The sequence below is a fragment of the Puntigrus tetrazona genome, chromosome 10, assembly GCF_018831695.1.
Source record: "Puntigrus tetrazona isolate hp1 chromosome 10, ASM1883169v1, whole genome shotgun sequence".
Classification (NCBI taxonomy): Eukaryota; Metazoa; Chordata; class Actinopteri; order Cypriniformes; family Cyprinidae; genus Puntigrus; species Puntigrus tetrazona.
This window is the reverse complement of record NC_056708.1, coordinates 3,984,620-4,000,514: the sequence shown is the minus strand read 5'-3', so window position 1 is coordinate 4,000,514 and position 15,895 is coordinate 3,984,620. Positions and strand designations below refer to the sequence as shown.

Here is a 15,895-nt window from a genome sequence, read left to right as displayed (position 1 = left end):
AGCGGCTTTTAAGTATAAAGTGCATCTCATCCTTACAGGCCGATTTATAAAACACTGTTCACTTTTCAACAGCGTTTTCCCATTTATTTTCCCCAACAACAACAAAAAAAAAAGTGTTTCTTTTTTGGCACCTCCCTCACAAATGAATACATTTTGTTTGTGAATGCTTTGAAACGCTTTAAATGATGCAATGAACTACACAGCATTAAAGGGTTTTGACTAACAGTTTAACAGTTTGTACCAAACGTGGTAAGAACTGTACTGATGTTCATATTTACAGTAACACTTGACAGCTAACCTACTCAAGGGCAGGTTATGTTCTCTAACAAATACCGTACTGATATCTGGTATCAGATTTCAAAGTACAAACAGCTCAACGAAGGCACCATCTTGTATACAATACATGCGAGTGTAGTTAAAGTAATGGAAGTTAAGGTCATCACATTATATTGTACACAACATTGGTTTACACTGATTTGAATAGTAATCAGCGCATCTTTCACGCTGGAGATGAAAAGCTCAATGTCCAACAACAACAACAACAAAAAAAAAAAAAAAAAAAAAAAGAGAGAGAAGAAGTTTTCCTGTACGTTTTATTTGCTATAAAGACCAAAATAGGTAGATTTCATTATAAAATGTTTCAAATGGGGTAAAAACCTAATAATTAAAACATTTTTGACAAAAGCTACACGAGATTAAAAGACAGCTTTAGCCAATTAAATTTTTCGCTGAACCCAGAGATGTATTTGCACAATAAAAAGGAGCTAATAAGTTAGCCCTTAAGCCCTGGAGATCTTTGAGGAAAAAAAAAAGAGAGATATAAAATTATAATAAAAGAATATATATTTATATATATTTATATATATATATATATATATATTTATATATATATATAATTATTTATATATATTGAGAAAGTGAACTTTGGTAGAAGAAAATTCTAGAGGACACCTGAGGTAGAAAAGACTGGAATAAAACAGCAATAGACAATCTTCACATAAAAAGTACCACCAAGTGACAAGAAACGGCATCCTTTCATACAGGTCAGTTCAGCCCAGATCAAAAAAAACAAAAAAAGCCCATGAAATAACGGAATAATAACATACAGTGAGCAACAAGCTGATTGAGATGATCAAACTGATAGGAAATGACAGAAGATGTGGAAAAACTCAAGTAATACTGATTAGAATTTATGAAGCTGACTGAAACGGACACCTTTCCAGTATATAAAAAGACAAGAGTGCATAACTTTAAAGCTTTTATAAAGGCATAGGAAAAAAAAAAAAAGAAAATACACCCAAATGCAGGAACAAAAAAAAATTATTTATGAAAAGTGTGGTTTCTCCCCCTCAAAAAAAAAAAAAAAAAAAAAAAAATAGCAGGAGTCAAGTAAAATACATTTAGCTACCAAAATTCATATTTACATCTGAACTCTTCAAGCTTGATCAGCCTGTATTCCACAATTTAGCATTAAATAACTTTACTTTTAAAAATAGTTTTCGAAATGGTCGCATTTAAAACTCGGAGATTTGCATGAAGGGATCCCAAATAAGGAAATTCGATGTTCTTGTAAATTTGTCAAAAACATCTCAACCTAAACGGCAACAACACTTGAAGAGCTACAGTTCATACACCGGACATGTCTTTAGAACATGCGTAATGTTAATTGTTTTTGGGAAAACAACGTTTACGAGCACTAATATCATGAGCTAAATATGATCCCTCCACCGAAATGTTCAACAGCGTGAAATAACACATGAGGAAATACTCAGGTACAGGTACTGAATACTCCATTAGGAAGCTTGATCATTTACAAAACGCCTGTCGGATTTTCGTGAACGTGAACAGAACAGCACCAAAAACATGGCTGAGCGATTAACAGCTGAAATCACAACATTAAAACCGAAATGGAGTTGGGAGATCAGAAATGATGTTCCAGTGAGACTTTCCAACATAGAAAAAAATCGGAGTTACAGACGCACATCACAGTCTAAAATTGGGTGATAGCTTTGGAAAGGTTCCCGATTACACCCGAACAAGTAAAAGCAGACATTTATACACAAGATCTCCATTCAGAAACGAAACGAAAAGCGAACCATACCGGCATCATAAGCATTCACATTCAGCGGTGTGCTAGTTCAACTAGCATAGATTTGCCGTTCACCAAAACACATTCGCAAATCATGAGGCCTGACACGAACACACTAAAACCAAAAGCGTTAAAATGCGAACAGGTGAACTGATCTCTGCCTCTCTGTTATTAAAGAAGACCCGATTCAAAAAGGTAAGCAGAGATCTGAACTTAAAAAAAAAAAACACAGACATGGCACTTTTATAAAGACTCTCATAATGTGCTAGCGGGTTTTTGCATCAGGTATTGAGGCTACAGCATTTAGGGTCCTCTTCGGTGACTGTGGCAAGAAAAAGACAGAAGAGCACGACAGCAGGATGAGCTTCAGTAGTCTGAGGTCCCGCTCTACCAGCTGTGGCGGAAGACGGGGTGCTTCAGCAGCTCTCGGGAGGGCGGCCGGTCCGAGGGCTGGAGCTCCAGACAGCGCAGGGTGACGTCCCGCAGGCCCGGAGACAGGTGCGGCGGGATCGTGGGCGCTGTGGTAGCGCTGGCGATCTGGGAGAGGAAAGGTGGGTTAGTGGAGTGGATTTAAACGCGTTTAAACTGAGACAGGAGTTTAAATATACGCACACATATCTACGTTCATGTCAATGCTGGGAAAAAAAAAGAAGAAGAATGCTTTGAACTGTTCTGGAGATGGCATTGCGAGCTCGTGCAGAGCTCTTAGAACCATTTTGTGGTTTCACTTTTCCCCTGAATTGCATCTTCCCCCATTTTGGAGAGTATCGCAATGCATACGCACGCTTTAACATATTTTATGTAATCAGCCTAGGTTGCGTCCAGGAAGCACGCACATGAACTTAATTTGCGACTGTTCACGCCTACAGGAAACCACACGTGTGCGTGGTGATACTCTCTAAAATGGCTGAAGACGTAACTCAGGGGTATTTTAAGTATTGCAAGTATTCTAGCATGGCAAAACTGAAGTTGAGCCACTGATGTCACCGTTTTCCCATGTATTTACTATGTTTCTGGACCTGGGATAATTTCAGTTGTGTTGCTGTCTATGAAGGGACAGATGGCTCTCAGATTTGATCAAAAATGTCTTTATTTGTGTTCCGAAGATGAACAAAGGGTTTAAAGGTTTGGAATTTGACAATTTTGAGGTGAACTAACTCTTTAATGCATACAATATGGGGCAAAAAAATTAAATAAATAAATATGGCAAATATTTTCAGTATTCTGCTTTGTTTTTTCCAGAAATTTCCATACTTTTCCAAACCCTGTATTTTATTTCCCCCCCCACAGTTCTATTCTCACCTTGAAAATGAGTGCCAGGTGGTTGGAGTGTTTCTCCGCATTCCAGGGCGGCTTTGCACAGGACATCTCGATAATAGCACAGCCCACACTCCAGACGTCACAGCTGCGACCGTACTGCTGCCCTCTCAGCACCTGCAATCAGAAAAATGAAAATCACGATCACTGCAAGAAAAATTAAATGTCAAAATCTAATACGACTGCCATTAACCGACAAGCGGCGAGTAAGAGGCACACCCCTGATCTGTCCTCTTCACAGTACTCTGAGAATGAGGGGGATTCGGTCATCTCTCATCGATACTGCATGAATTAAAAGTTCTCTGCTTCAATGCATGGTTATTGTACAGGCATGTAAATAACGAATACACATTGTATTCTGTAATGTTGTTTCTATTGCTCTTTGAGAAGAGAAGAGATAATTGACTTGACTATGAATTAACCAGCTAAAGAATTGACTAAAGAATTGAAAGTACATTTAAATTAAAACAGGCCCAAACCAAACTAATAAAAAAAAAAAAAAAAAAGACATCAGCCATTTAAGTGATGTACTGATCCAATTCCACATCATGTATTGTGAAATAAGGGCACTTTCTTTGCCCTCTAAGCTCTGGACATTTAAATGTCTTAAATGTCTCTCCACAAAACCAGGCTCAAGTCTTGTGACCTTTCTGTGTGGCGTTCAGAGTTACGTGGCTAGTCAGGAAAACAAGACAAAGTGGGTTTAGATCTCAGAGTAACTTGAAATGAAAGTAAATTGCAGTTCTTTTAAGACAGGCACAATTGGCCGACCCCTTAATTCCTTGTTGTTATTGTGTGCCCAAACTCTGTTTAATTAGGAAGCAGTTCAGCTGGCCCTGCCTCTCCCGGCAGCGTATTCATTACTAAAACCTCTTCAAAATGAACAAGCTTTCTTTTGTCTGGGAAGGTCTCTCTTTCTCTGAGTCTCTCATTTTCCAACCAAGCCACCAGAGCTTTGAGCACAGTCTGAGCAGGGTAACGTATTTATGTAGTGGAATTAAACGGACCCAAGCAAACTGACTATTGTGTGCCTCGATGTAAAACCAGATGCTTTTTGATACATCAATATAAACTGAAAACAAAAGAAACCCTGCCATTGCAACATCCTGTCCCATTTGAACGCAAGTTGTAAAATTAAGCTTTAATACTGTGTGTGAGACTTGCTGTAACGTTAAATAACACATACAAATGTATTTATTGTAGTGAAGAGGCAGGTTTTGCATTTGTAGTTTGAAATGTTTACCTCGGGAGCCATGAAGGCAATGGTTCCCAGGAGTTGACCCTGAAACTCCCCAGCGCCAGTGCCTTTTGAAGCCAGACGTGCCGCTGCCCCAAAATCAGCTATCCGCAGCCTCTGACCTGTGCTGTCTATGAGTAGATTGGCACCTGTAATGAATATAATAAGATTGTAAGTAACAGGCGTTAAAGCACTGCTCTGCTACTGCCTATGTAGAGAGCCACCCTCAAAAGTAGCAGAATTTTCTTGACTTCATCTTAGCTTATTTGAAATGAATTCTGGCATTGCCCACAAAGCTATCCTCTTAGTATAGAGACTGTAGCCTTACCTTTGATGTCACGGTGGATGATCTGGTTCTCGTGGAGGTAAGCGAGACCTCGTAGGAGCTGCTCGGTGTAGTTGATGATCACACCCTCCTTAAAGGCACCATACTTATTTAAAAGATGAGACACAGAGCCACCTAAGAAAACAGGAGTCATAGTATCACATTTATGGAATACGACTAAATTGCGCAAAACAGCAACTCTAAAAATAAATAAATTAAAAAAAAGTGTTGCTAATAAAGAGGAAACTAGCCAACACTACCTACGGTACGGTCACATCTGCCATTTTTTTTTGTTATATTTGTGGGGGAAATAAGAAACGCAACTGGGAATTTGTGTGCGGGTAAATTTCGTAATGACTTATGTTAGTTATGCAGATGCACCACCATGACCAAGAGAAAGCTGCTTGGTTTGAAACTGAAAAATGGACCAGCTCTGCCTACAAAATTTTTGCTTATGTGACTGCACCTTTATTCTCTCTGCATGATTGTGGACAACCAACCTGCCATCCACTCCACAAACAGATTGTAGTTGTTCTTCTCACAGGTCGCCCCAAGCATCCGGATGATGTTGGGGTGGTTGAGGAGGCCCATCATGCGAATCTCCTCTCGTAGTGCCTCCACCACCTCTTCCTGCTCTGAGGAGGTGTTCCTTACATATGTCACCTGAGAAAGAGCGTTCATGCTTAAGTATGCAATTGGTATGTTCTGTATAAACCTTTTTCCTAATGAGCCTAATGGTGGACTTGTGGTGGACTGATCAGTAACATTTTCTAAGGTGAGGCTTGCAACCTGAGGGTCACAAAGTCACTGTGATAATCTATAGTGCTGGCTGGTGGGTGATGGATATTCTCACCTGTTTGACCGCCATCAGAGTGCCAGTGCCCACATCTTGAGCCTGGTAACATGATGAAAAGGCACCAAGGCCAATCTGCTGACCTTTCAGCCATTCCATGCCTTCCCGGTATGGCTGCTTTGCTTTGGTATGACCAGGCAGAGTCTCTGGTGTCTAACCATGAAAAGCAAAATTGGAGGAAATTAAAATACACTGATCATACAAATGATAGATTACCAGATGATAAATTGCCGTCAAATATTTCTTTATGTGGTACAACAGCATGTCACTAGGGCAGAAACATGAAACATCTTTGTACCGTATTTACTTCTAAAAGATTCACTGTAGCGCATTTCGAGGGAAAAGTATTACTTTTAAAGGTCGGGTAGAGTAGCAAAACAAACTTGCAGCCAATCAGTGACAAGGGGTGTGTCTACACGTGATACAGAGGAGAGAGCTCTCAGTGCAGGTTGCTTTGTTTCTTTTCGATAGGTGAGCAATGTTTGTGTGCGTTTATAAGTCATCCATTTCTACCAAAATGCATGCTACGTATGTATAAACGCAGAAAACCTATTATATAATAAAATGAAGTGATACAAAGGCCATGTTTTTATAAACCACACTCAGAATTTGTCTTCTGTATTTCACCTAAGCACTGTTCATTAACTTGGTACTGAGACTTGAACATGCAACCTTCACAGTTTTTAACCATTACGCCACATCGGTCCCTACAACAGTAGATAAGGTACAAAGTTGTCCTTTTAAGGGTACTACTCCAGTGACATGATCTAAAGGTACAGTGGTGGCAAAAAGTATTAGAACACTAGTATTTTCAGCATTAGTATCTATAATTTCTATCTTTTGCTGTAGTGTATCAGTAGGAAATACCAGTTTACATTTCCAAACATACATTTTGCCATTAATTGTAATAATCCAGTGAGATTTATGTTTGACAACAGCCAGTGCTCCACAGAGATCTGATCATCATTCAGCCTGTCTAGAACATGAATGAACAAAGTGAGATGCTTCAAGAAACCTCTTGAAAAACTATGCTCAAGTGCACCGTGGGCAAAAGCAGATTTAAACCCAAAGGATGCTCACTAGATTATTAGTATCACAATCAATGGTACAATGAATGTTTAGACATGTAAACCGATAATTCCCACTTACACACAGCAAAAGACAAAAAACTGATTTCAAAGATTTTGCACATTTTATTTACATAGTGCACAAACAATTCACCACCATTTTCAAACAAAGTTCATGCACTTACATCCACCTGAATAATGATCACGTCCTCTCCTTTCTCCACCTGTAACTGCGGAATAACAGGCAAGGCGTCTTGTGACTCGGACATGGCCATGACCACCGCCAGCGCCTCCTCCTCCTCCGCTTCCATCTTCTCCTTGCATTTCTGGTTCTGGTTCACATCTTCGCTGTACGTGTCGTCATTGGTGTTTGCCTGTTCCGGTGACAGCACTGCCACTTCGGACTGGAAGGTGACGGTGCTGTCTGCCGCGGGGATGGAGGCTTCCAACAGGTCCTCCATGCTGGAGCTGAGATCGGCCGAGGCATCTAGACCGTGGAACTTCTCCTCCACTGGTGTGAAGACCGAGTCCTCGCTAGGGATGAGAGCAGATCCACCACTGCAGAGCGCGTCCTCTCTGGACCGGACCTCTTGAAGGTCCAGCTTCATGCTGCTTTTCATGCCTGGGCTTAAAGCTTTAGCTCCTTCTGATGAGGCAGAGGGACAGGGGCGAGAGGGTCTGGGCCAGTGGATCTGACTCAGTGGTCGAGCTTGAGTAAACACAGGCGAAGGCAGTTTCTCCGGCTCCTTACAGATGCTTCCGTTTACTCCCTTCTGCAAAGGCAACTTGCGCTGGGTATTCAGTGAGGACTGGGTGAGTTTGTTGGGCATAAAACTCTGCGGCAGGGCTTTGGGGTTTTCTGGAGGGAAGGCAGAGGCATTGGCCATGGACAGAGAAGGAAGGCTTGGGGGTTGACCGGATGACGGGGAGTTCAAACACTGACTCACGGGTCTGCTTCGGGCTTGAACGGGGGGCTTTGGAAACTCAGCAGGGCTCGTGATGACGTTTGAGAGTCTCTCTGTTATATCGTCCACAGGAGCAGAACTGGCTTGACCTGAAAGCGCAACCTTGGTGGTGGGACGCTGCAGATCAGGGGTGGGAGAGTTTCTTTCGGTTGCGCATGGGGAGTTATGGGGGGCTGAGGGTTCAAGGAAGGTGCTGGAGTGCGAACTGTGCACGGTCTGTAGGTCGTCGAGTCCCAGATGAATGGCATCTAGTATGTCCATCTCCTCTGCAATTGCCAGGAGACGCCGACGCATTCGGGCATAGTGAGTGGAGCTGGTGACATTGAGCATGTCCAAGAGCTTAACGAAGACATGAGGCACACGGGCCACCATACGGGCGGCACTCAGGAAGACACGGCGAGAGAGTTTACCCACCATGGAGTGAGAGTTATCGATGGACTGCAGCGCGAAGCTCAAAAGAGGCAGCAGCTTCTGATACCTACAAAGGCAAAATAAATGCAATAAAATAATACAGTAAAGCACTTTGCATAAATAAGATGCAAACTGGTTTCCCTTTACTTTTTATTTCAAAAACTGACTTGACTGTCATGTGTTCAGTGTTTGGGGGTAACGCATTATTAAAATAATAACTGTTAAGTAACTATATTACTTATTTCAAGTAACTAGTAAAGTAATGCATTACTTTTAAACTTTTTAAGAGTTTAAAAAACACAAACACCCCAAAAAAAGTGTGTTTAGAGGGTTGCAAAAATGATAATCTCTTATAATGGTTCATTAACTGTAAGAATTGGATGCATTTCTGTACCTCTCCCCAACGTTTTGGGGCTGGTTGCAGTCTCCACCAGACACAATATGAGGGTAGAATTCAGCAGGAAACTCCAGTAAGAGCCTGTCGATCAGACACAGCCGACCCAGCAGTGCTTGCCAGTTATTGGCCTCCGTTTTAGAGCCCAAGATACAGTTCAGGACATAGTCAACTCCACCAATACCAATAGAGCCTGGTGGACAATCACAGATGAAAACAACTTTACTGAAAATCAAACAAATATTACATTAAATAAATTAAATATTACAGAAAGAAAAAGAAAAGAATGTCTGCAAAAAGGAAGAGTTCATTAAAAAACAACCAACCAACCAAAACTCAAGTTCTGTCATTACTCATTCCAAACCTGTGTTTTAAAAGTACTTTTGGTAACTATTTGGAATACTTATGCACTATTAACTATGACTTTTCCCTCAAAATCCTAATTTAATTAATAGTGAAGTAGTTGTTAGGTTTAGGGATGTAGAATAAGGCATTAACATGTGCTTAATTACTACTGATAAATAGCTAATATTTTAGTAAAATGCGTTCAAAAAGGCAACTGGTTAAGAGACGATAAAAAGTGTTTCCATATTTTTTTATAAAAGTAATTTATAATAGCTTTATTTCTGGTATGCTTGTTATTCGCTAAACATTTTTTCCTTTTACCATGTCTCATGTCAGTGACAGGTCTTGGCATGTCAACTTTAAATATGCACATACACAAGATTGAGGACTATGGTGGACTGTTTCAGTCAATATCCAGTATTGGATAAATTACTCTATAAAAGTAATTAATTACATCTTCAAAATATGTAAGTAGATTAGTGTACAAATTACTCATTCAAAAAAGTATTTATTTTTCAAAATATCTTCCTTTCTGTTCGGCAGAACAAAGAAAAAAATATTGGTAGTATAAATTAACTCAAAGTATTTAAAGAATGACATAAAAAAAGCATGCATTTCAAATTACAGAAAAAAAAAAAAAAGATTAATACCTTTAATTTTTCAGGGGAAAAGTAATTAAATAGAAACGCAGCTTACATTTCCTAGTGGCCGTGTTAAACACAAAAAGCTAATGTGTGTGCGCATCCCAATTTGCATACTTACGCACTATTCTACATGATATACTCATACTAGTAATATACTGTAAAAAATTGTCAAATAAAAAGTGTGGAATTTGGGACACTTGTACAGTATTACAGCTAGGATTTATACCTGCTTTGAGGATTTCCCTTCCCACAGCGAGCTCCCCCATCTGCCCTTTGCACAGCTCCAGCAGAGTGGAGACGGACAGCTGACTGGTGCGACTACAAGCACAAAAAAAAACACACACACTTAGCGAACTCACTCCAAAAGAGCATTTAAAAGACAACAGCAATTTGAGACATTTTTTCTGAACTGCCATAGGGTACATTTTCTGAAAATATAAATAAATTCACAAAAATGGTGATACTTTCTCATTCATCAATAACGGACTTGGCAATAATAATGTGTGTGTGTGTTATATATATATATATATATATATATATATATATATCTCAGCACTTCAGCAAACACTAAAATGTATTGTTTATCTGTGTTTGTTAAAGCGCCTTACCACTAGATGGCGATAGCTTGTTAACTTCAGAGCAGAGTCTGAGATATGATTCGATGCACACCAGATCTTGATTGTTCACATAAGGGCAAATCATCGGGGACATGTGCCACACAGAACTCCTTTCAAAAGATATTTGCTTTATATGCTCATTGCTAGTTACCATTTATTACCTTTTTTGTATTCTATTGTCCTAAACAGCAATTTTTCCACACACACACACAAATTAACATCTTGTGCAACATTTGACAAAAATCAAGACTGAATATATTTGGTTGAAATCCATGCTTTTAAAAGACGAAATAAGACTAAAATGCAAAATGCTTGCCCTCCCTTTCTTCACCGTTCCTACTATATAAATACTATACTGAAACAACCACGGGCTAGACGGGTCTTATTTGTATAGGAAAGGACTGATTGCCCCTTGGTAACTGCTAGTTTGTCAAACTAGTTTAAGACAATCTAGCTTTTCATAACTTAAATAAAAATGTATGACCGATATTGAAAAAAAATTAAATGACAGATCACTTTCATCGGATCTAAGCAAATCTTACAAGCGACATTTTGATCTCCAAAAAGTGACTTCTCACTGAGGTGAAGGTGAAGAGTTTGCACCTATGCAAGAAAGTACCTGTTAGCGTCTGCACACTTCACCAGGATGGTCTCCACCACGGGCCGCAGCAACTGCTGTAATCGTGTCCGCTCTGACACCGAGTGACACGGGGTGTACACCAGCATCGCTCGTAGGGTTTTCTGAAAAAAAAAAAAAAAAAAAAAACAGCAACTCTTAACATGGATCTACACAAAAGTAAATACGAAAGATGTTGCCATGAAGAGTTCATTTGATCTAGCCTCTTGACCAAAAGAGAGCTGCACAATTCGAAATTAAATTAAATCAAATTAGCTGCTAAACAAAAAGAAGTTTTCTCAAAAGGTTTTCTGCCAAAATTAAAGCTTAAAATGAAGAATTGGTCACATTCTTTTAAGGTCTAATTCTTGCTATGAACATTAACTTGAACTTCTGCCTCAAACTAGTAAAATTTGCTGCTTAATAATTAGTAAGATAGTTGTCGTTTAGATATTGATCAAGATCAGGGATGTAGATAGAATATGCTCTTGCAGAGTATTTGCTTTATAAGCACTAATAAACAGCCACTATGTTAATAAAAGGTATGCGAATAAGCAACCACTTTATGGTGAGAACTGGTCCTTCTTCTGCAAAACTAAAGTGTTACAGAAGAAACTAAGAAAGCAATAAATGTTAATGTTGTAATTTTACAGCCGTACTGCAATTTTGTAAATACTAATTTATTTTACAGTGAAAAATTACAATACTATTATTTATTATAAATATTATTATCCTGCTTAAACTCAATAGTAAAATAGTTAACAATAATAATAATAATAATAATAATAATAATCAATAGTTTTTATCATTTTACATTCAATTTAAAAATAATTGGCATCAAATGCAGAGCCCTTCCAATAAGTACTGCAAATATGGAGCATTTATTAAAAACAAAATGGCAACATTAGATAAATCACAATAATCCAAAAAACATTCTCCAAACATGCACCCCTGCTATGAGCATTGTTTCAGTTTTTTGGTTCTGTTTTTAATTTCGAGTGCTTATTTTGTTAATGTTTCTCAAATTTTGATGGTTTTAAAATCACGCCACCTGGTTAACTTGCCTAGCTTTTACAAAGTGATAGACTCTGATTGACATCAATTATAATGTTAGATAAGCATTTTAAAAGTTGATAAGCCTCTTTACTTTGCTAGACTACATAAACGCGCATATTTTATTTGCCTTAACGTTGTGGCCACAACCAGGCTGTGATGCTCCAGTCTAGAAGTACTGGACTCTACACTAACAGTGCTGTACAGTGAGTGTGTGAGAAAGAGTTCACCCTGACCCTGACTCCCAGGGAGAGTTGGGAGTGGTGACTGATAGCACATCGCACTGGAGCTCTGCCCGGCATTGATTAACCCACCATACACTCCCCTGCTGAAAACAAACACACATCTACCGCCTACATACACACACCATTAAAGGCTAAAATCCTGGCTCAAATAATGCTCTTCTCTCTAAAAAAATAATAACTCCAAGTCAAGAATGAATACTGAAATGTGACATTTCAAGTCGCCACTTTAAGTACACAAGCAGACTTCATACAAACGACTACTTCACTACGCTGCGGTGTTTACAGAGCAGCCAAACACAAGGTAACGTCCCGAAAGCTTTTGTCTGTAGTATTTTTAGTTCATAAAGACAGCCCTCTTTCTGGTGCGTGTTCGAAGAACATAGGAAAACTGCTGGAAAGCCCCAAAAGGACAAAACGCTTGTTGTTTTCATAAAGGCGGCTCACTGGAGCACAGAGCCTGAGGGAAAGACACCATTCCAGAAGTCCAAGCAGCAAGAGCTATTGTGTTTTTTTTTTTTTTTTTAAGGAAGAGAAATAGGTTAAGAGACAAAGAAAAAAAAGAAACCTTTCTTTTCCAGCTTCAGTCTGAGGATCCCCGCTGTTTCCAGACTTCCTGGTTTGAAGTGAACTTTAAAACTAGCCAGCGTGGTTTGTTGCACTTTAGAACTCAGTACGGTTCTGATAACCTCAGATCAAAGTTGACCAAAGAAAAAAAAAAAAAAAAAAAAAAAAAAAAAAACTTATCTAGACTGATTTTTATATCTAGCAGAAATAAATAGATATCAGCCAGATGCGAAATTAAGTTTTTGGCACAAGTGAAAAGCATTAAGGGCCTGATTTCGGTTTTATTTTTGTCATTTTTATTGGCTGAACAGTGGTGATGATAAAGTTTTCAGTTTAGCTTTATAAATACCCTTTTTATCTCATGAGTACGAGAGCAAAGGGGTTGTGAGTATTCAAAGAGCATCAATGGCATCAATTCTATTTCATGTTTTTGAAGCATTGAGCATTGTAGCCAATCTCAGACACATCTATTTATCTCTTGATCACAATGGGCAACTCTCAAAATAGTGAAAATCCTACATAAAATGCCAGAGCTTTTTTTTCACAGCATGGCTGCAAGCTCACACTGGCAAATCCTGTCATTACAACCAAAAAAAGCTGTAAACACAAATGCAAATGAGATTCACTGTGCAGTAAACTTATTTTTTAAATTTTAAACGGGAGATTTAGTCACATTGCAGTCAATCAGATTGCACTAAACTGAAGTAATTGGCAACTTCAACCATAATAAAATGAAGCTTGGCTTGCTTTCATTTAGTAATTTGCTCAAAAATCCATTTGCTATATCAATAAGTCATATTGTTCATGCTGCTGACTACATACTAGGAAGTGTCTGATTGACAAACAAAATTTAATTAATTTAATTGCAGGAGTGAATCCAAATTTCAAAAAGTCATGTTTCTTTTATCTTTAAAGAATGCTTTGAAGATTGCACTTTTTGTATAATTGCTTTATAATGGTAACTTTAAGTATTTCATTTGTGTTTATTTGCTAGAAAGCAGTAAGGTTGCTGCCTAGATATTTTTAATTAGATTTAAAAAAAATATATAAACAAATTGTAGGATACGTTTAGTTAGAAATAAGCAATGTGCTTCATAACAACAAACAAAAGCAAAAAATATTTAAATAAATTTCGAATGTAGAGAAAGAGATTTTTAGCTATATCACCAAACCCAATTTGGTTGTGTCCTTTGTATGGAGAAACAACTGAACTGAACTCTATAGGGCGAACTGTTTTCCATTCAGACCAGAACATCTGAACATCCACATTAGTGCTGAAAATCTGAATTTCATGTGAACAAAGCTAAATACAAAAGGGTACAAAGACAATGTTTTGACCCAAAACCCATCTACAGTTTTGTGCAATTTCCTTCCCAGCATTGTGCAATCTCTCTATGACCATAACAGAAGCATCACGCTTTAAGCATCTGAAATGTTCACATGATCACAGCATGATTGCTAGTCAAAAAAGTCCACTTGTGACAGCATTTCATCAGATAGCATGCACGACACTTGAACATAAAAGACGACTGGAACACTTTCTGCCTTAAGAAAATATTTAAAATTTAAAGATGCTTATATATTTATTTCTGGAAATAATACTGAGAAAGATCATTCAGTTTTTCCAAGTCATGACACATTATGTACCGTGACTTCTTGAATTGAAGTCTTTCTACAAGGATTTAAATCTTTTTAAGACATCTTCATTTGCAGAAGGGTGACTTAAGACATACAGAAACCCTGTCAGATACTGCAGTAGAGGCAAGCAAGGCTGGTGTCAAGAATATGGCGGTGTAGCATCTCACCAGTGCTGCTACATAGACTTTGTAGACTGGGTCCGCGCAGACCATGGAGAGCACGCTACAGCAGGACTCCACCACCACGTCTCCGGACACCTCCCCTGCAGCTGTCCCAAGCCCGGCTCCAGCACCCGCCCCGGCCAATGAATGCTCGCCGTTGGCCAAGAGGAGGGCGCCGCTCACGTCATGTGATAGCCGCCGAAGAGCCATTTCTCTAATGTTCCAGTTTCGGGAAAACAGACAGCCGACCAACTCCAAACCAAACACCTGAGAGAGAGCATGAACAAACAAAACCATGCAGAGAAAGTCAGCCTAACGGTTCACGTAATCAAGAAACTGTAATAACATAACAGAAAAGTAAAAATAAAAAGTTTTCTTTCAGCGTAACATTTATATCACAATTAAGCACAATTAAGGAAGGAAAACATAACGTATACTTATAAGTGCATTTATTTTATATTTTTTGCATTACATTAATGAGAACTTGGATGCACGCATGTCAGTTTATGTGGAGAAGTAGCGACTTTTACCAATATGATAGCATGCAATTATTTTTATGGGCAATAATTCAATCAATCCTGTTCTGGCTGTTTTTAAAGGGATAGTCTATCCAAAGTAACTGACAGAATACAATTTTTTGGCCTTTATGAAGGAAAAAAAAGGTCTTTTGATGGCTTTGTAATTTATAAAAAAAACCAAAAAACATTAAAATTAAGAGTTAGTCTGAAGATGGCTACAAAGTTATCTCTAAGGGTTTTTTGGCTCCAACAAAACACAATCAAAACAATTTTATCCAAATTAAGAGTTTGAAATAGTTGCTATAATCATCCAAGGAGTGTTCACACTGCCAAAATGCAAGGTCTGATGGTTATTCTGACACAAGTAAATTCTGCTCTGAAACGGTCCACAAATACAGCTAATACACTAATGGCTCATGCAACAATACAATAATTCAAAACGTACAAGCAAGTAAATGTTTCAAAGCTACAGTGTTTTTGCAGGTTGAACACACCTTGATCCAGGGTTCGGCGAGCTCTGTGTATGTCTGTGGGATGTGCTGCGCTCCATATTGAGGGAGAGAGAAGTCACTCTCCTGGCCCGTTCTCGAGCTCTCAGTATGAAGAGATGAAGATGTTGAAGAAGCCGAGGCTGTTTGACTTTGGGAACGGCTTGTTGTGCTTTCCACTGTAGATGGTGCTTCATAACTACACACAAACAGACAAAAAAAAAAAACAGCTTCAGATTATCTGTCCAAGCATCATCCATGAGTATTCATGTTTGGCATCACATGTATGTGTATGTGGTGTGTGTGGTTTCCCCAAGAATTTCATATTGATCAAAAGTAACAATTCTG

The 15,895-nt window shown here is 38.7% G+C and overlaps 1 protein-coding gene across 1 annotated transcript in view; it reads right to left on the bottom strand.

The window, feature by feature from the left end:
• Positions 1 to 576: 576 nt before the first annotated feature.
• map3k1 (mitogen-activated protein kinase kinase kinase 1, E3 ubiquitin protein ligase) overlaps positions 577 to 15,895 on the bottom strand; it is a 39,898-nt gene continuing 24,579 nt past the window's right edge. Inside the window, 12 exon segments of the mRNA XM_043250536.1 lie at positions 577 to 2,626; positions 3,392 to 3,523; positions 4,650 to 4,792; positions 4,972 to 5,103; positions 5,469 to 5,631; positions 5,822 to 5,974; positions 7,074 to 8,331; positions 8,659 to 8,851; positions 9,874 to 9,965; positions 10,884 to 11,005; positions 14,548 to 14,808; positions 15,554 to 15,746. Coding sequence (XP_043106471.1) covers positions 2,477 to 2,626; positions 3,392 to 3,523; positions 4,650 to 4,792; positions 4,972 to 5,103; positions 5,469 to 5,631; positions 5,822 to 5,974; positions 7,074 to 8,331; positions 8,659 to 8,851; positions 9,874 to 9,965; positions 10,884 to 11,005; positions 14,548 to 14,808; positions 15,554 to 15,746 — 2,992 coding nt within the window. The 3' untranslated portion in view covers positions 577 to 2,476.